This window comes from Sinocyclocheilus grahami, unplaced genomic scaffold (genome assembly GCF_001515645.1).
Source record: "Sinocyclocheilus grahami isolate Dianchi unplaced genomic scaffold, SAMN03320097.WGS_v1.1 scaffold119.1, whole genome shotgun sequence".
Taxonomy (NCBI): Eukaryota; Metazoa; Chordata; class Actinopteri; order Cypriniformes; family Cyprinidae; genus Sinocyclocheilus; species Sinocyclocheilus grahami.
Genome location: NW_015505298.1, coordinates 555,606 through 574,748, shown reverse-complemented (window position 1 = coordinate 574,748; position 19,143 = coordinate 555,606). Strand labels below are relative to the sequence as shown.

General features: G+C 36.5%; 3 protein-coding genes across 3 annotated transcripts in view; 1 reads left to right on the top strand and 2 right to left on the bottom strand.

The window, feature by feature from the left end:
* Positions 1 to 612: 612 nt before the first annotated feature.
* On the bottom strand, positions 613 to 4,709 carry LOC107589740 (vitronectin-like). Its single transcript, XM_016278261.1, has 9 exons — positions 4,562 to 4,709; positions 4,370 to 4,489; positions 3,884 to 4,273; positions 3,527 to 3,666; positions 3,146 to 3,302; positions 2,906 to 3,058; positions 2,467 to 2,528; positions 1,653 to 1,680; positions 613 to 1,184 (listed from the first exon to the last, which is right to left on the bottom strand). The coding sequence occupies exons 1-9, from the start codon at positions 4,611 to 4,613 to the stop codon at positions 1,063 to 1,065; spliced, it is 1,224 nt and encodes a 407-aa protein (XP_016133747.1). The 5' UTR covers positions 4,614 to 4,709; the 3' UTR covers positions 613 to 1,062.
* Positions 4,710 to 7,407: 2,698 nt separating this feature from the next.
* Positions 7,408 to 14,316, top strand: LOC107589705 (sterile alpha and TIR motif-containing protein 1). Its single transcript, XM_016278200.1, has 8 exons — positions 7,408 to 8,547; positions 10,068 to 10,686; positions 11,626 to 11,838; positions 11,946 to 12,037; positions 12,338 to 12,664; positions 13,144 to 13,333; positions 13,616 to 13,737; positions 13,899 to 14,316. Exons 1-8 carry the CDS (start codon positions 8,090 to 8,092, stop codon positions 14,017 to 14,019), a joined length of 2,142 nt encoding a protein of 713 aa, XP_016133686.1. The 5' UTR covers positions 7,408 to 8,089; the 3' UTR covers positions 14,020 to 14,316.
* A 2,973-nt stretch (positions 14,317 to 17,289) lies between these two features.
* The window catches only part of LOC107589753 (proton-coupled folate transporter-like), a 3,842-nt gene continuing 1,988 nt past the window's right edge, over positions 17,290 to 19,143 (bottom strand). The window contains exons 4-6 of the mRNA XM_016278275.1: positions 17,827 to 17,910; positions 17,583 to 17,739; positions 17,290 to 17,415 (exon numbers count right to left, since the gene is read on the bottom strand). Of these exons, the coding sequence (XP_016133761.1) occupies positions 17,352 to 17,415; positions 17,583 to 17,739; positions 17,827 to 17,910 (305 nt within the window). The 3' untranslated portion in view covers positions 17,290 to 17,351. The remainder of the gene's footprint in view (positions 17,416 to 17,582; positions 17,740 to 17,826; positions 17,911 to 19,143) is intronic.

The window sequence follows — 19,143 nt, the reverse complement described above, 5'->3', positions numbered from 1 at the left end:
TAAATGCAACCTTAGTGAGACTAAGAGACATCTTTTAAGAACATTAAACATTCGTAGTCTTAAATGTTACTACCTTTGAACAGTAGTGTAGATCAATCCTGAGCCAAGATATTAACCCTGCAGCAATTATGCATGAAATAACTTCCATAACAATTCGGAAAATAGAATTGTGTTGAAGTAACCTGACAGATACTTCCTGGTTCTACTCAAAGAGTCTTTTCTCTTAGGGCTGTATAATTTTCTGTGTAATTGCATGTCTTGGTTTTTGGCATCTTTTCTCTATGCACGGTAAATAAGGATTAGACTTTACATGCATCACTAAAGCGAAGTTGTTCTTGACAGCATGACACTGATTACTTGTAATATGGGGTGATGTAGATCAATTAAATTGCCTGATATTGGCAGTAAGCTCAGTGTTTTCTTTGGAAAGAGCAAGAAACCACAATAAATTGATGAACTGTGCCAAAACACTAAATGTAAATGGTATTGGCAGCAAAAATGACAAGAAACACCCTTTTACTGTGATGAAAAAGCTAAAACAGAAAGAGATTTGTTAATATCTTTCAAAGGTATAACCTAATAAAATTGTGTATGCATTACAAAAAAAAAAGAGTTTTACAACAAAAAACATTGCTGTTTATTCAAGGATTACAAAACCTCCACTAAAACTATTGCAAAGCTCATAGGAACTTTAGGCTTCTGTAAGCATCGGTACAAAATGTTATTTCTCTCATGTAATTGCTTGAATTCTCAATGAAAATCAGAGTATAATTCTCATATGATAATGATAATATTCATATGTCTGTTTATTTGAGATGTTTGAGACCAACAATTGCATGGTGTCCACTGAGCATAATTAATCAACACAACAGTTAGGAATATAGAGTAGATTCATCTCCAGGGTAGGACGACTTGTAGAACATTATGAATGTCATTCTATTTGTATTAAAATCGGTGGAGAGATTCTAAAAGGGCCTTCTGATGACCCTTCTCTTTGATCATACAAATACAGCTTATTTTTCTTGTATGATAAATACTATTAAATGTCTTTTACAGTTGGACTCATCTCTTTTCTGCTCCTGGCTTATCTTTGCAGCCAAGCCAGTATTTTCCAATAGGTCTTGGATATGGAGGGTTTGCATAGTCAACCCGTTTTGTTTGGAGATTCACTCTGTAGTACATATCTGTAAAGACAAAGGTTTACATCTGAATAATATAATATAATATAATCATGTCGATTTCAGTTCCTCCTTTGAATAATAACATTTCTGTCATGACAACTCCCGGAGGGTTTAGCATGGTAATACTCATGCAATGTTAATGTGTTTGGTCTTGGTGGAATAGATCTGCTGCTGCTGCAGCAGAGTAAGTACTGAGACTTGCTATTGCCAATACATTCACAGACATGCTGCTGTTAGCATGTAAGAAATACTGCTGCTGCACATATAACATACATGAAATCACCCCGTAGCAGATCTATACAGGTGGAGCTGGGGAAGGTGGAGGGTTCTGAAGCGTGCTGCAACTGGCACTAGCCGAGTATATGAATGTTGAGCAGCAAGCTCATTGGCTGCTGATAAGAAGTGAAACCAATCAGCTGTGCCATATGAATAATGATGTCATTATGTTAGAATGAGTTTGAACCTATCGGCCTGCACCATCTAGAGTTTCAAGACAGAACTTTGGAAATAATATTAAATAATCATGTCGATTTTTAGTTCCTCCTTTGAAAAATATAATCATAATATAATATAATATTATAATATAATAATCAAGGGTGCACATAAGCGGTCCGCAGGTCCGCATGCGCGACCAAAATAAGAAATGCACTGTGTAAATTAGTTCAGAGCGCGCGTTTGCGTACCGACATGGATGACAGCTGTTAATGCACAATTACCATTTTAGATCGACAAACTGTACTGTATACGATTTCTATTCAAACTGAAAGCATAAATCCAGGCTACCCGCTAACGTTTTCAAAGCACAATGCAAAACTGTGACATTTCATTCAGTTGACGCTCTACAATCGGCAGCGCTAAATCCGGAAGCGCATATACTTACTTGCCGTCAACCTGCCAAAATAAAAGCTTGCTGTTTTTATGTTTGAAAATGAAAAATGAAAATAATTAAAATTAAAATAATAATAATAAAAATATTAGGATTTTAGATGCCAGTCCAGTCTTTGTTGATGAAGTGATGGCCACTGTGATGACTTTGAGCTGGAAGAAAGTAATTAAAAGCCGAGTTATGGAAGCAGTCTCAGGTTCATAGTAGGGGTGGGAATCTCTAAGCACCTCACGATTCGATTTGACTACAATTCAGGGGGCTGCGATATGATGATAAAACTATTATCGATGCATTTTGATGCACCTTTTTCTTCTAAACATTTATTTTTCCTCACTATGTGACTACCTGGTACTTTCAAAGCAAAGTATTTGCAAAGATTACAAATCAAATGATATCCACAGGAGATTTGATGCCAGTCCAGTCTTTGTTGATGAAGTGATGGCCACTGTGATGACTTTGAGCTGGAAGAAAGTAATTAAAAGCTGAGTTATGGAAGCAGTCTCAGGTTCATAGTAGGGGTGGGAATCTCTAAGCACCTCACGATTCGATTTGACTACAATTCAGGGGGCTGCGATATGATGATAAAACTATTATCGATGCATTTTGATGCACCTTTTTCTTCTATACATTTATTTTTCCCCACTATGTGACTACCTGGTACTTTCAAAGCAAAGTATTTGCAAAGATTACAAATCAAATGATCAATTTTATATCAAATTTGTTTGTGCATTTTTATTAAATTATATAAGCATTTATACTTTTTAGCCTGCTTCATAGTACCCCTAGTTCCTGCACCCCTAGTTCATAGTATTGATAGCTTCCTCTGAAAAAGTATTACCTCCACCAAAGAGCTGGTTGAAGTGCTCAACCCATCGGTCGTAGTAAATATTAGTGTATCTGCGGAAGAGTGCTGAGGGAGATCTAAATGACATCTGAATGCACTCCTCATGGGATGGCTGGTGCTTGAACTCATACTGGTAATACTGGTCTCCTAAACAGAAGGAACGTATGGTTTGTTTAGTAAAGTTAAATGAACATGAAAGTAAATCTAGATCTATTTTTTAGGTTAAGTACAAACCTTTAAAAAAATAAACCTTCTCTTTGCCATGATGGCTGTGAGCAGGAATGGCAAAGGCAGCATCCAGATGGTCTGGTATCTTCTCAAATCCCACAGATATTTCTCGTGGGAAATCTTCGTCTAGTACCCCATCTTCAAGCCTCCAGTATTTTTTACCCTGGGAATAATATAATACATTTTTTCATTTACAATCATTCAGTGAAACAGATTAAATTATTCGGATTAACTCTGATTAAATAAATGTAATAAATTAAAATAAATTGTGACTATTTATTATATTAACAATATAATTTATTATATAAACAACTCACACTGTATAAACTAAGTGCTAGAAATTGTAAATGGTTTAAATTACAGATATAAATGTGAGGTCATCCATACTTTGAAGATGTACGTCTTTCCTTGGCAGTTTATGCGAGTGAAAGCAGCATCTATTGGACCTTTTATTCCCCAGATGTCTTCGATGAGCTTTGGGTACCCCGGTAATACAGATTTCTCATCAAGCTCAAAAAAATATTGTCCTGTAGCCAAACATATTACATTTTTAATCAGAGTAAATAAATATAATAAGAAGACTGCTACTTAACCATTTTGTATTATGTTTAAAAAATATTCTACTTATACTAAATATATTGTATGTACATTTTTATATTACTGTCAAACATGAGCCTAAATGAAGTATAAAATAATTTTGTATAATATTCACATATTTGTTTTTCTTTGCTGTAAGCCACTTACCTCTGAATGCGTATATAGAGCCGTTTTTGAGCTGCATGAAGGAGTCAAAGGGTCTGCCACTGCAGACCTCAGCATCAGGGTCTTTGGCTTTTGTTGGTGTGGGTTCAGCATTTGAAGTTGTGCGTGGCGTTGTGGTTGGGTTCCTAATGGAGGAGGCTAATCTGAAATGTGTAGTTGGATTGGCAGCAGTGACAATCTCTGGTGTTGGGTTGTCATTTAACGTTGAATCCAAGACTTGTGAAGCTGGTGTTAATAGGCTGAATATTTCAGCAAAGGTTGCTGTAGACGGGGTCAAACTTTTGTGCTGTGATCTGGATCTGATTGGCACCTCTGTGCTGTTTGCTTCCTCATAATCATCCTCAGGGTAAGAAGGAAAGGTGTCTCCACGAGCTGCAACAAGAACAGTTTCTCATCCACTTGTTTTGATCACTGCATTTCACATATTTTGTTTAAATGGAGATGAAGAAACCAAACTGGTAAACGTACTCCTAATACGACACAAGGATTCATAGTCTTTGCAACAGCTCTTGTAGTATGTGCACATTGAGTCACACTGGCAGCTCTTGGTGGCATCAAACCCATTTTCACAGCGTTCAATACACGACTCTGACAGGAAAAAGAGCGCAGTTCCAAGATAACATGTATATCAAAATATTATAAGAAAGTACGTGTTCTTACCTTCAGCAGCATATGTGAAGGAAATCAGTCCTAGCAACAGAAAAAGCCTCATGCTGGCGTCTCACAGTGAATGTGACTGAAGAGCTGAGACCATCAGGACTACAGGAATCAATAGACTCAGAGGTCGATCACCCGCTTTTGTTTAAACTTATATTGCAAAACTTATCTGCAATATGTTTTCGTCTTTGTTTAACTGTAGTCATCAAAACCAGACAGGAATTGTTTTGCAATCCGATAATAAAAATATGAAAAGTTTGTTTTATGAGCACTATACTTTATGTAACAGTTTTATTTAAGTTGATTATGCAAAATGACTTTGAATTTGTGGGCTACGCTACTTTTGAGAGTGTAAAAGGTATAGAAAGAAATAATGCTTGTTTACAACTTTCAAAATGTAAGATTTAGACTGTTTAACAAAGTCCACCATGATGTCCTTTACTAATGTGGGAGTGCGTTGCTTAAACTTGGGAACAAATAACCCTTTTGACCTCTGAAATGTGAATGATTAATAGATCTATAAACACCATCACCTTACATAACTGCTTACAAACATTCGTCGTACATGAATAACTTAGCCAAGTCAAGTTATGAGTTTAGCGTTCTTATCTGCATGGTAAAATAACACTGACTGGAGGAATAAAGTTAAATAAGGGCATGTTTCAGTAATTGCCTGCGTTGCCATATAAATCGGCGAATAATAATACAGCCGTCGTCTTCTCTCCAGTGAAAAGTTTTTCACAGCAAAACCCACCCAATCGCTCCTCAAAACTAGCCCAGTCGCGTTTCTTCTTCTTCTTGAAATTTTATTGGCGGTTGACAAACAACAAAATGGTGTATTTCCGCCACCAACTGGAATGGAGTGTGGATCAAAAATGGACTTCCTTCCCTCCAGTCGCGTTTCGAGGGGGTCCCCCGTTAAAAATCGCGTTCCGGGGATAAAATACACGCGTTTTGGCGGGGTTCCCATGGTAAAATTCGCATTCCATGGGCTAAAAACAACATGAAAAACAACCCGCGGCAACAGTGTTAAAGTAGCCCAATTCCGCGGGTAAACCGCAACATTAGCAACATTGCTGCGGCCGTACAAACTTCATGAATATTTAATGAGGTTATCAGTGAGGCACTTTATGATTGGTTGTCTGTAGCTAAACAACTCGACGTAACAAGTTCCCGAGCAAGGTTTCATAACCCAGGGTTAAACGCTGCAACTTTGACATCTCTAAAATACCTTTAAATCTATCTTGTTTTCATAAACAGGCTTTAATAAGTTGGTCACTTATACATAATTATAATTTTTCACCACATAGCTACTTTATTTGGAATAATACAAATATTAGACATAAAAATAAATCTCTTTTTTTCACAATTGGTTTGATAATAATATACTTTTAGTCAGTCGACTTTTAGATGATCGTGGTGTCCTTTTTACTTATGAACAATTTATGCAAGAATTTTCTTTTTCCCATCCCCCCAAGAGAATATGCCATTGTGTTTGGTGCAATTCCCAATTGTATGATACCTTTAGTAAAATCTGGCCCTAAAGGTTCGTTCGACTCTCCTCTTTTTGATAACACTAACTTATTTGTTGACCAAAGTCTTCTCAATACCATGTCAAACAAAAAGACATTCGTTCAATTATTAATAGATCTAAGATTTCTTTACCTGCTTGTGTGAGTTTTTGGAATAACATATTTAGTGATATAGAATGGGAAGAGTTTTGGCTTCTTCGACAACAATTCTTCTTATCTAATAAAGTTGATGAAGTCTCTATCAAAATTATCCATAATTGTTATCCGGTAAATTACAAACTTGCTAAATTTAACAGTAGTATTTCCCCCAATTGCTCCTTTTGCCTTCAGTCTGAAGAAACAATCAATCATTTGTTTTGGGACTGTGCTTATTCTAAAGTGTTCTGGGTTGACTTTTCCAATTTTGTTAACAAATATTTATATCCAAACTTTTGTATAACCCCCAAAAATGTGTTTTTTGGTTACTCTTTGAAGTTAGACCCTTCTCACTGTAAATTTATTATTAACCTATTGCTATATCTTGCTAAATTTTACATTCATAAGTGTAAATTTTCAAAGAAAACGCCCTACTTTTTTATTTTCAGGAAAGATTTTGATGTGTATGTAAACTCTTTAAGAAACTCTAATAATTCTATTGCATGTAAGACTCTTTCATGGTGTAAGTCTTATAAACTAACATAGTATGCTTTGGAGTATTGTTTGTAACACTTATTGTCTTTTGGGTAACACTTTATTTTGATGGTCCCTTTTGAACATTCTGTTGACAATAATTAATGTTGCACCTACATGTCTACTAACTCTCATTAAAGTATTAGTAGACTGTCTGCTTAATATCAGCTAGCTCTTTATTGTGATGGATCCCCACAGAGTTTCTACTGACTACAAGTAACTTTGCAAGTACATGTCAACTTATTCTAGCTCTAACCCTACCAGTCTACTAATACTCTACTAACACTCTAATGAGAGTTAGTAAATATGAAGGTGCAATGTTACTTATAGTCAGCAGAATGTGTTAAATCTACCATCAAAATAAAGTGAAACCGTCTTTTGTTCTTACTTGTCTTTGTAATTGTATTTGCTGTTCTTCTATTGCATAATAAAAAAAAAACCAGGGTTAAAAGCTGTGCCTACCCCCTTTCAAAATTGCGTGTGAAACGTTGCTAAAATTATTAAAATGGCCTTTATCTGTGGTTTGAAAAAGACTGCGAAAGGCTAAGTGCAAATCTCTTCAGTTAAATAGCATCCGAACACTGCAAGAAGCTTACAGATTTTTCTGTCAATTTAATTTAAAGAGATTTAGGCAGAAATACGAAAAACATGTTACAAAAAAGCTAAAGTCGCATACAGTCTTTGTCCACCAGGGGGCGTTGAGCTGAAGTGGCACTATGATGCTGAGGATGCTTCTCCGCTTCCAGCTTGTGAGCTACACCACAGGGCGGGTCTATAAACGGACGCTGAGGATGCTTGAGGATTCATTATCAACAATCTTAACTTTGTTTCAAATATAACGGTTTTATTTTATGAATAAGTATCGCCTCAGTTGGCTTTGACAGGAATCTATCCGAGGGTGGTAAAAGGACAGTGCATGGAAATAGTCGTCTTTTTTTCTGACAAACCCAATCGTTTGCCGGGTTACAGCGATACAAACCGGCTTTCTAGTTTTCTTAAAACATCAGGCCATTCTGACAGCTTTATTTTATTATTTGATGGTTTTTAAACAACCTTGTGGGCCCTTTCTAACAGTGGATACTTTAAGCGTATCTTAAAGGCTTTGCCAGTGCTCTGACATCATTTGTGTTTATTGTTTTTTTCTGACATCAGCAGGATAATGTGGTTTGGTGTAAACGGTCGCTGTTAATGAATGAAACTGTTTCCCACGCAATAGACATTAATGATTTGTTTGGTAATGACGGCGACGCGGTAATTTATTTTGTCACAGCGGAAAGACAAAGAAACATCATAAGTGTTGTTACGGCCGAGGAACGGCTGGTAACGTTAGATGTTTTTGTCTCTTGTCGTGTATCTCAGCAAGATTTGCCGTTATTTCTCCATGTTTAGCACCGACAGACTCACGGTTCCTGAATATGTCAGTAATCGGCTACACAACCGGAGGACGGGCTCTGGCCCCAGGGCTGTGTCTCCGGGGATCAGCGCCGACGTTCGGGCCGTGTTGGACGGCTCTCTCCCCGCGCTGCGCTCCGCCATCAAAACACTCAAGTCTTCGAAAGACACTGGAGATGTGGAGGAGACCCGCCGGGCCATCGCTGAGACTTTCCAACTGGTTGAGGAGGCCTGGGTCCTGCCCACAGTGGGCCGACGGGTAGCAGAGGAGATGTGCAACAGGATCCGGCTGGATGGGGGTCTGGAACTGCTCTTGCAGCTGCTGCAGACACCTGCTGCAGGAATCACATATGAGTCTGCCAAGCTCCTTGAGCAAATATTGGTCTCAGAAAACAGGTAAGGAACATTCTTGATAAAGTGCTCATTTATTAGGCCCGAAAAAGTATTTGGACAAGCAAGTCACAGTTAAATGTGAATGAGTGTCATTGTATCAAACAAAGTGGCAGTTGGTTATTCAAAAGAAAGATAGCACAAGCATTTTACATGCATACAGTTTGTTTGGTTTAAAATGATAATAAATAACATACTGTTCAAAAATATTTCCCCCCTTTTTTGTATAACAATATACACGTTTTCGTATGGAATAGTATGCAGAAAATAATCATACTGCCTGAAAGATATACTGTACCTAAAATAACTGTCCTGGGATATCATAATCTTTCTGCTGCATGTAAATCATTTGCACATTCACACAGTCAATATGGGAAGCCGGAAGCGGAGAGAGATTGATGAACATGAATTTAGGATGAAGCTACGACTTTTTCTTCTCTGTAAATATGTTCAGTTCTAATAAACTTTAATTGTTTTGTTTGCTGCCTTTCACATGTTTTGTTTAAATGGAGTTGAAAAAACCAAACTGGTAAACGTACTCCTAATATGACACAAGGAGTCATAGTCTTTGCAACAGCTCTTGTAGTATGTGCACATAGAGTCACACTGGCAGCTCTTGGTGGCATCAAACCCATTTTCAAGAATTAATTCAAGAAAATCAGTATTAAACATAGCCCTGCAATTCGGTGTTAGCTTTTTACAGATTTTATTGTTGCTTATAGCAGTACATTTGCTTTACTAAAACTGTCAATTGTTCCATTTTCATTTGCAATATTAATATTGTTATAGTCAGGGCTGAATTTTGAATCCCAATCCATCCTGCATTTGTCCTAAAAGGAATAGAAAGACAAAAAAATAAAAATAAATAAAGAGAAAGAGACCAAAAACAGCGGGACAAAAACACGAGATTAAACAGGAGAGTAAAGTCTGACAGGGTAATATATATATTCACTGTAGTTATGCCACAGCTGCAGGGGGGTGTATAAATCTGCCCTAAAGCCACTTAATAAATCCACTAAAAATCATATTGGGCCTAAGTGTCTTGTGTTGTGTGATTTATTTGCAGGTGCCACTTGGTTTGATATTATGTAATCATTTATCTAATATTAGTATATAGTATATTGGGGCAGTTGTGGCCTAATGGTTAGAGAATCGGACTTGTAATCAAAGGTTGTGGGTTTGAGTCTTGATACCGGCAGGGCTTGTAGGTGGGGGGAGTGAATGACCCGCACTCTCTTCCACCTTCAATACCATGACTGAAGTGCCCGTTGAGCAAGGCACCAAACCACCAGCTGCTCCCCGGGGGCTGCAGCAAAAATGGCTGCCCACTGCTTTGTGTGTTTTGGTGTTTGTTTGTTCACTACTCACTGCTGTGTGTGTGTGTGAACTTGGATGGGTTAAATGCAGAGCACAGATTTTGAGTATGAGACACCATACTTGGCCACATGTCCCTTTCACTTTCACTTTTCAAAAGGCTAATATGCATACAAATTCTTTTAAATGCTTGTTTTTGTATTTCTCTGCAGGGATTATGTGGCACGTATGGGGCTTGGGGTCATCCTGAACCTGACCCGTGAGCAGGATGATGCCCAGCTGGCACGGAGCGTGTCGGGCATTCTTGAGCACATGTTTAAACACACAGAGGAGACTTCTGCGCAGCTCATCACTAACGGAGCACTGGACACCGTCCTTTATTGGTGCCGTGGAACAGACCCAACTGTACTGCGGCACTGCGCTGTGGCCCTGGCAAACTGTGCTATGTATGGTGGGCACCGCTGCCAGCGTCTGATGATTGAAAAACAAGCAGCTGAATGGCTGTTCCCACTGGCATTTTCCAAAGAGGATGAGCTGATCCGGTTCCATGCCTGTCTAGCCGTGGCTGTGCTGGCAGCTAATAGGGAGATAGAGAAAGAAGTAGTGAAGTCTGGCACTCTGGAGTTGGTGGAGCCATTTATTGCCTCGTTGGACCCTGAAGAGTTTGCGCGCAACCTGTTGGACAGTGCAGACAGCATGCAGGGCCGCACCGCAACAGACCTGCAGCACTTACTGCCTCTGCTGGACGGCACATGTCTGGAGGGGAAATGCATCGCTGCATTCTACCTGTGTGTGGAGACTAGTATCAAGTCTCGTCAACGTAATACAAAGGTCAGGCAGACACTATATTTACTCCTCTATGCATTCACTGTATTACGAGCGAGAGTGTCTTGGTTATGTAATTGCATGAATTAAATAAAATAGTATCTAATATATATTTTATGTATAGATTTTAAAATATCTATTAATATATGTTTATGTATATTATATATTATTTTATTTAATTAATGCAGATTTTTAGTACTAAGACATGAGTATACATAAAATCATATTAATAACAATAATTTATATATATATATATATATATATATATATATATATATATATATATAATTTACATTTTTTTTAGCATAAATAACAGCAATGCATCAACATTTTTTTCTGCTGATTTGCAAAAATATATAAATATATATATAATATCTAGAAAAATATAATATATTAGCTTTTGATGATTTGATAATTTGATAATTTGATGATGCTGAGTTAAAAATATAAAAACCGTCAGTTTTTTAATAGAAAAGGAATGAAGATTTCTCAAATTTTATATATATGTGTTTGTGCGCCAGCTTTAATGTACTTATCAAAACAATAAAAGCAGTCAAATGACAAAAGTTTCAGTTTTAATGACAAAAAGATGTATTCAAAATGTATAATTTAACTTGCAGTCTGCAAAGGGGTGGATCAGGATTAGGCACAAAATAATGTTTTCAGAATCATTCATTCCTGTGAAAATTGACTGAGAACTGAACAAATAGTTGTAACCTGGCTCAACGAAAGATAGGAATCATGTCTCCATGGCAGTTTTACTGGGGATAATACAAGACGTCTTGACCTTACAAATGGTTGTCGAAAGCAAAAATGGTACAAAACAGGCACTACTTTTGGAGCATTAAAAATTTGTAAGAAAAAAGCATTGGATTTCATTCAGCCAATATGATGCAAAATATTCATACATTTAATTGTAAATTTTTCCTGGATCTTTCTACTCAGATATTTCAGGAGATTGGAGCTGTTCAGAGTCTAAAGAGGATCGTCATGTACTGCAGTAACACCACTGTTTGCTCTCTGGCTAAGCGGGCCTTAACAATGATGAGCGAGGACGTCCCAAGGCGTATCTTTTCATCTGTACCCAACTGGAAGAGCGGAGAGGTGCAGACCTGGCTGCAGCAGATTGGCTTCAGTGCATTCAGTGAACGGTTTCAGGTTTGTACACAGCTTCCATTTCCTGTATAGCTGACCTTAGATAAAGGTGGAGGATAGGATGATATCGTGATATCTTTTGCTGCGGTTTTGTGTACCATATCTCTCAGACACTGCAGGTGGATGGAGATATACTGCTTAATATCACAGAACAGGATCTGATCCAGGATCTGGGCATGACTTCTGGGCTCACTCGAAAGAGGCTGGTGCTATTTAATTGTTTGAAATCCTTAATTATTCATGCTAAAAAATAAAAATCTTATAGACAGCATGCACAACTTCATTCTTAATTTCAACTTCAAAGTTTGAGATCACATTGAAAATCTGGGATTTAAAAACCTAATTTAAACTTGGAAGCCTGGTATGTTTAAAAAATAAATAAAATTAATTATTTTAAAATTTAAAATTAAAATTCTTTTTTTCCTTCTCTTTTTTTGCAAAATAGAAGCATTTTCACTGTGTCATCATAACCTGTAGCAGTTCTCTGAAAACATCTGTGCAGGTTTCTTCGAGATCTGCGTGTACTGAAAACCTACGCCAACTACTCCACATGTGACCCCAATAACCTGGCAGACTGGCTTGCTGATATAGACCCACGATTCTGTCAGTACACCTACAGCTTGGTTCAGTCTGGAGTCGATCGGAACAATATCATCCACATTACAGACCAACAGCTGCTGTCTGACTGTCATGTAGAGAATGGAATCCATCGTGCAAAGATCCTTTCTTTTGCCCACCGCCCTGCTGAACCCTGCTTAACCAATTCCCAACCCGCGGGCCCTGATGTGTTCATCAGCTACCGTCGCACTACGGGTTCACAGCTTGCCAGGTCAGACCACAAATGAGATGATTCTTATCTGTCTTTACAGTAATGGCACCTATTTAGTTACCCAGATTCTATTTGAATGACAATGGATGCAAAATATAATTGTACATATTGATTATCGGATATTTGTTTGTGCACATACACTTTTATCCTATTTTTTTTTGTACATTTAGATTACATTTGCCATCATGTAACTCCCACTTAAAGTTAATCTTTAAAATTGCTTAATTTAAATAACACTGTTCAGTGTGATCTTTCATGTTCTCTTGCAAATCTTAAATGGAATATAATTGTTTCATGCTGTTGTGTGAAATATGGATGTACTATTGTTTCACTAAGATGTAGTAATTTCTAAATTCACTTTAATCATTGTTTTTAGTGTTCCATTTTTCATTTATTTAGACAGTAGTATAGAATTTTAATATTGGTAATTTTTTGGTTGAAATAAATCCCACGTCTCCTGTTCTTCTCCTTCTCTGCAGCCTACTGAAGGTGCATCTACAGTTACGTGGTTTCAGCGTCTTCATCGACGTAGAGAAACTAGAAGCTGGCAGGTTTGAGGAGAAGCTGATCACGAGTGTTCAGCGAGCACGCAACTTCATTTTGGTGCTGTCAGCCAATTCGCTGGACAAATGCATGGGCGACATGGCTATGAAAGACTGGGTTCATAAGGTTAGAGGAAGAAATCCTTCTTTGATCAAACTATACTTTTATAAATAAAGCCATATTTACTCAAGGTCCAGGTCATTGTCCAAATGCTGCAATTGGACTGAAAACACACTCCTTCAGTGATTACAGTCATCATTAACTGAATCCCTATTAGAGAATCCTTAAATCAGTTCGCAGAAGATGCCAAAACGTCCTTCTGCCAAGACCTTGAAATATGTAATTATGTGTATTAACATTGTCATTCAGCCATCTTAGGTTAAATGTTTTGTTTTATGTTATCCACAGGAGATCGTCACCGCTCTGAATGGGAAGAAGAACATTGTTCCTGTTACTGATAACTTTGTTTGGCCCGATCCAGCCTCTCTGCCAGAGGACATGAACACCATTCTCAAGTTTAATGGCATTAAGTGAGTCAACATTCTGCCTGACTAAACATGTTGGTGCAATTACTCTATGACATACAATATGCACTCCTCTAGTTTATGCCTGCTCAGTAACTTGTAGGCTGTAATCTAAAATACTCTAATACTCTAATAATTAACGTAAATCTCTTCTCTCAATGTCACAGGTGGTCCCATGAGTATCAAGAAGCCACTATCGAAAAGATTCTGCGCTTCATCGAGGGATGCCCAAGCCAAGAGCAACCAGACGGAGCAAAAACAGACAAAGAAGAGCCACAAAAGAAATAAAACATACATTTGACCAATAAAAAGCCCTTTATTATGCCTAATAATGACTGCCACGTAACCAGAACACACCTGCTTACTCCTCAGAGGTCAGTGTTTCCTTCAGTTGTATGCATGTCTAGATAGATTACTGTTGAAATTTCTTAGAGAAAAAAACATAAGTGTAACCAACCCAGAGATGCACTGGAACTTTAAATGTGTGGTCACATTAGCAAATATCAGTGAAAAAATTGTGGGCACAGCTCACATAGAAGTCATTTTCAAACCAAGCAGCTTTCTGTTGGTCAGGGTGGCAAATCCACATGACCAAACTGAACCTGTTACGAAATCTGCATATGGGGAATTTTTCCACCCTCGTGCAAAATTTGATTCCTATTGACATCCTCCTGTGAAAATTTCCTGAACAACAGTAAATGTGACTTTACCACAAGGATTATTTACAGCTTTATGTCTGTAGACAACATTTGTGGCAAATAACATTGAATATTCAATTATGCTGTAGTACTCAAACTTGCTATATACTGACTGTGCTCCCTGAATTGTGTGGGACATTTCTGTAACTCAGGAAGTTGAATCAATTTATGCATTATCAATCATATTTATGACATAGTCTTGCACTATAGCATAATCAGATAGATTATTGAAAAAAAGCCTTATGAAATGTTAAACAAAAAAAAAATTCTGAATTGGATTTGCATTAGGTTACAAAGGTGTCAAAAATACTGTAGTTCTTCAAAAATAGTTTCTAGTTAGATTTCTAGTCCTTTGTGACTAAAGTTTTTGCAGTTTGTTACGCAAGTTATTATATTTTAGTTATAAGTTATTATATTAAATCATTATGGTTATTCATCACATCAAGCAGTATTTGGAAGAAGTTTCAGGATTTGAATGACTGCTGTAGAGGCTTTCATGTGCAGTCACTCTGAAGATGCAACTGATGAAGGAAAATTGTAACGAACATTTACTAACACCTCAAGCTTTATCCTGCTATTGAGCTCCTTACTGTTGCCTTATGATGTTTGTCTGAGTATATTTCAAGTGTGATACAATGTGTAAAATCTGTACAATGAAATATCAAAATGTTCTTCATCAGGCATAAACACAGCAATAAAGCTTGTTTTGGAAAACATCCCTTTAGTCCACATTTTTGTTTCACAAAAATATCATGTTGTCCTGTATTCAAATCTTCTTTTACAAAACTGCTTAGATAACTGGTTTGATCCTTTCAGAAAACACAAAGCACTAGCTGGCATTTTCACTTCCTGTCAGCACACTGACAAAAACAACAACTGCAAGACCACAACCACATAATTCATGCCTGCTTTTCAGATTTTACAAGTCTAGTACACAAATAACACAGAGAAACATTTTAAGTCTGTTAACATCAGGAGGTATATTACTATGATTGTCTCTGATACACCTGTGAGACATGACCTGTGTGGGTTATAGATGTGATCCTGTGCCTTGAGTTCATGGCTGTTATTCAAAGGTCATTTCATGTCAAACAATCCAAATTTTAAAATCTTCCCAAGTACACAAATAACACAGAGAAACATTTTAAGTCTGTTAACATCAGGAGGTATATTACTATGATTGTCTCTGATACACCTGTGAGACATGACCTGTGTGGGTTATAGATGTGATCCTGTGCCTTGAGTTCATGGCTGTTATTCAAAGGTTAAACGTGCAATTTTCACAAAAGGGTCATTTCATGTCAAACAATCCAAATTTTAAAATCTTCCCTGGCTCAAAATTTAGATTTTGTCCATTTTTTTCTGAAGAGAGAAACATAAATATAGATGAAAGGCAAAATATAATAACATGGCTGACACTTTTCTACTGTTTTGTTAAGGGGAGTCAAAATTTTAATTTTCACTTGAGATTTGAAGTCAAGGAGAAAGGTAGTTCTTTTAGTAAAATATGTTGACTTTAGGCTCCAGGTACATATTATTGAATCTTTCCAATTTGCAATGGTAGAGAAGCAAATGTGGGTCACTTCTTAAATATTAATCCATGCCATTTAAAAAAAAAAAGAAGTTTTTTTTCTTGTGTTTCTTTCACCAGAAAACCTCTGGGACCCCTGGCTGAGTTGGCCGCCCAAACTGAATTGCAAAAACAGGTTCAAACAGGTTTCCCAAACTCAGCCCTATCTATCTCCCACTGGTCACCAGATAAATCACTCCCAAATGAACGCCATTGGTTGAGCTAATATTGCTGTCGGGCTGGTCAGGATGCCGGAACAATAACAGTTTTGACAGTCTCACAGAGCTACAGTTAACAGTTTTTGGGGAAAGCCACCTACCCACCTATAAAAAAATACACACATCCCCTTATTCAATCAATCAATGTTTATTTACAGAACAGATTTAAAAACAACCAAAGTGCAGTGCAATGAATTAAAAAAAAGAGAAGAATAAACAGAATCAAACAGGAATGCAAAAACATACAACAATCCACAGTGACGTAAGAAACCCCAGAATAATGCAAAAAATGATAAAAACCAGGGAAAATAAATGTGTCTTAAGATTGATTTTAAAATAGAGACAGTAGTCTAATATGGGGAGGAAGGCTATTCCAGAGTTTTGGTTCAACGGTAGCAAAAGCACAATCACCTCGATTTTTAAGTTTGGTTCTAGGAACAGTGAGTACACCAACACCTTGTCAACACCGAACACGAGTGGTGCGATGCCACGAAATAAAAAAAACGGTATAAGGTAGTCACCCCCCTTTTTCTTTCAGATTGTATTTTCAAAGCATGAAGGTAAGATCTTATGGATTTTTGAATGAACCGCTGGTTTTAAAATATTCCCGATTTAATTGATCTCAAAGATAATTTTATTTAAAAAAATACTGGAATCACACAGGCTATCTTCACAGGGAATCCTTGAACATTCACTCTAAGTGGCTGGAACAATGGTGTCAAATAGTGCTGATGTTAGAATATGATGAGGATCACAAGTTGCAGAAATTGTGAAATTCATCACAATTTAAGAATTAAAAAAAACAATACTGTTCAAAAGTTTTGTAAAAATGAAATTAATTACTGTGAAATATTATTACAATTAGAAATAACTTTTCTATTTTAATAGATTTTCTGAAAGCTGAAATTTCAGGAGTCTTCAGAGTCACATGATCCTTCTAAAATCGTATTATCCGTGATAAAAATGGTTGTGCTGCTTAATATTTTTTCATGATTGTGTTTTGAATAGAAAGTTTAAAGTAACAGAATTTATTTGAAATGGAACCTTTTGTTATATTTAAAATGTATTTATTGTCACTTTTGATCAATTTAATGTCTTTAATGTCACTTTTGATCAATTTGCTGAATAAAAGAATCAGGATATCCCAGAGCCTTCTCTGTTTTCTCCGCACTCTTTCTCCTCCTGGCAACCCAAGCCTCTGTACACAACACAATCAAAAATATGTTTAGATTAAGATAAAGCCATCACATACATAAAACCAAGAAATCGGTTTAAATCTAAATCCGACATACACTTTATAATACTTTTGCGGTTATGGTTCATTCACAAACTGAGAGTCTAAATAACAACCATTGAGGGTTTTACCCAATAATGGCAGCTGAAATGAGGAGGATGATGGCCCCAAAGATGAAAGGGAATCCCTTCATGAAGTGTAGGGTGGCAGGGTACAGAGAGTTAAAGACCACACTAGATACTAGTGAGCACAGGCCTTCCACACACGCCACTGAAGCAAACAGAGCACCTAGGATGAAGCAAAAAAGTGAACAAAACACTTTCTTCCTTTTTATTTAATGATATTCAGTGGTGACACAAAGCTGTTCTTGTTCACCTTGTTCTGAAGGGTCCACCAGCTTGGACAGTTTAGATCTCAGGACTGGGGTAGAGGCCATAAAAAGGAAGCACAGGCCATATCCTGACAAAGACAGAAAATGCTCTAAATAGTAGAACACTAACATAATATCTTGTAGTCACACTCTGGAATTGTCAGATAATTGCTTTTAATTGAATCGTAAATTATTAATGTCTTCTGACATTTGGCTGTACTGTTTTGTACAGCTACATAATCGATGTTAAATATAGCATTTGTAAGTAAGCTTCCAAGATCATGTTAACCAGTAAATAATCTATATGATTATTTATATTCATAATCTAAACTGCTGCTGTTCAAAAGTTTGGGATCAGTAAGATTTTTAATGTTTCTTTAAAGAAGTTTTGTATGCTCATCAAGGTAACTGTGAAATATTATTGCAATTTAAAATAATGTTTTTCTATTTTAATATACTTTACTGATGAAAAGCTAAATTTTTTATCAGCCATTACTCCAGTCCGCAGTTTCACATGATCCTTCAGAAATCATACTAATATGCTGATTTATTGTCAATGTTGGAAACATTTGTGCTGCTTCTTTTTTAATAAATCTGCAAAAATGTCAACAATTCTGTGTTTTTCTGTCAATATGGGGTGCTGTGTGTACATTAATGAGGAAATTTTTTTTAACTTAAATGATTTTAGCAAATGGCTGCAATATAACAAAGAGTGAAAAATTTAAGGGGGTCTGAATACTTTCCGTACCCACTGTGTATATATATATATTTGTAACCTGTGATATTTTTTTCAGGATTCTTTGATGAATAAAAAGGTAAAAGGACAGCATTTATTTAAAATAGGATTTTAAATAAAATTATCTTTTGTAACAATATACACTACCGTTCAAAAGTCTGGGGTCAATAACATTTTTTCCTTTCTTTTATTTTGAAAGAAATTAATACTTTTATTCAGCAGGGATGATAAATTGATAGAAAGTGATAGTAAAGACAGTATTGTTAGAAAGGATTTCTATTTTGAATAAATGCTGTTCTTTTTAACTTTTTGTTTAACAACAAATTTATTGCATCAATAATTGCATGAATTACATTTACAAAAAAAATCTATTTAAAATAAATATTATTTTGAACCTTCTATTCATCAACAATTACTGAAAAAAATGTGCACTAACATTTTGTTGAAGCAGTGACAACTGCTTTCAACACTGTTAATAAATCCACATATTAGAATGATTTCTGAAGGATCATGTGACACTGAAGAATGGAGTAATGGCGGCTGAAAATTCAGCTTTGCCAACATAGGAATAAATTACAACTTAAAA

Coding starts and splice junctions, on each gene's coding strand:
- LOC107589740 (XM_016278261.1), bottom strand. CDS start 4,613: ATGAGGCTTTTTCTGTTGCTAGGACTGATTTCCTTCACATATGCTGCT. Junction 3,667..3,883: donor CTCTATATACGCATTCAGAG/GTAAGTGGCTTA, acceptor GTTTGGCTACAG/GACAATATTTTTTTGAGCTT. Junction 1,681..2,466: donor GGACTGGCATCAAATCTCCT/GTGGATATCATT, acceptor TTATTTCCAAAG/TTCTGTCTTGAAACTCTAGA.
- LOC107589705 (XM_016278200.1), top strand. CDS start 8,090: ATGTTTTTGTCTCTTGTCGTGTATCTCAGCAAGATTTGCCGTTATTTC. Junction 10,687..11,625: donor CTCGTCAACGTAATACAAAG/GTCAGGCAGACA, acceptor CTTTCTACTCAG/ATATTTCAGGAGATTGGAGC. Junction 13,334..13,615: donor TGAAAGACTGGGTTCATAAG/GTTAGAGGAAGA, acceptor TGTTATCCACAG/GAGATCGTCACCGCTCTGAA.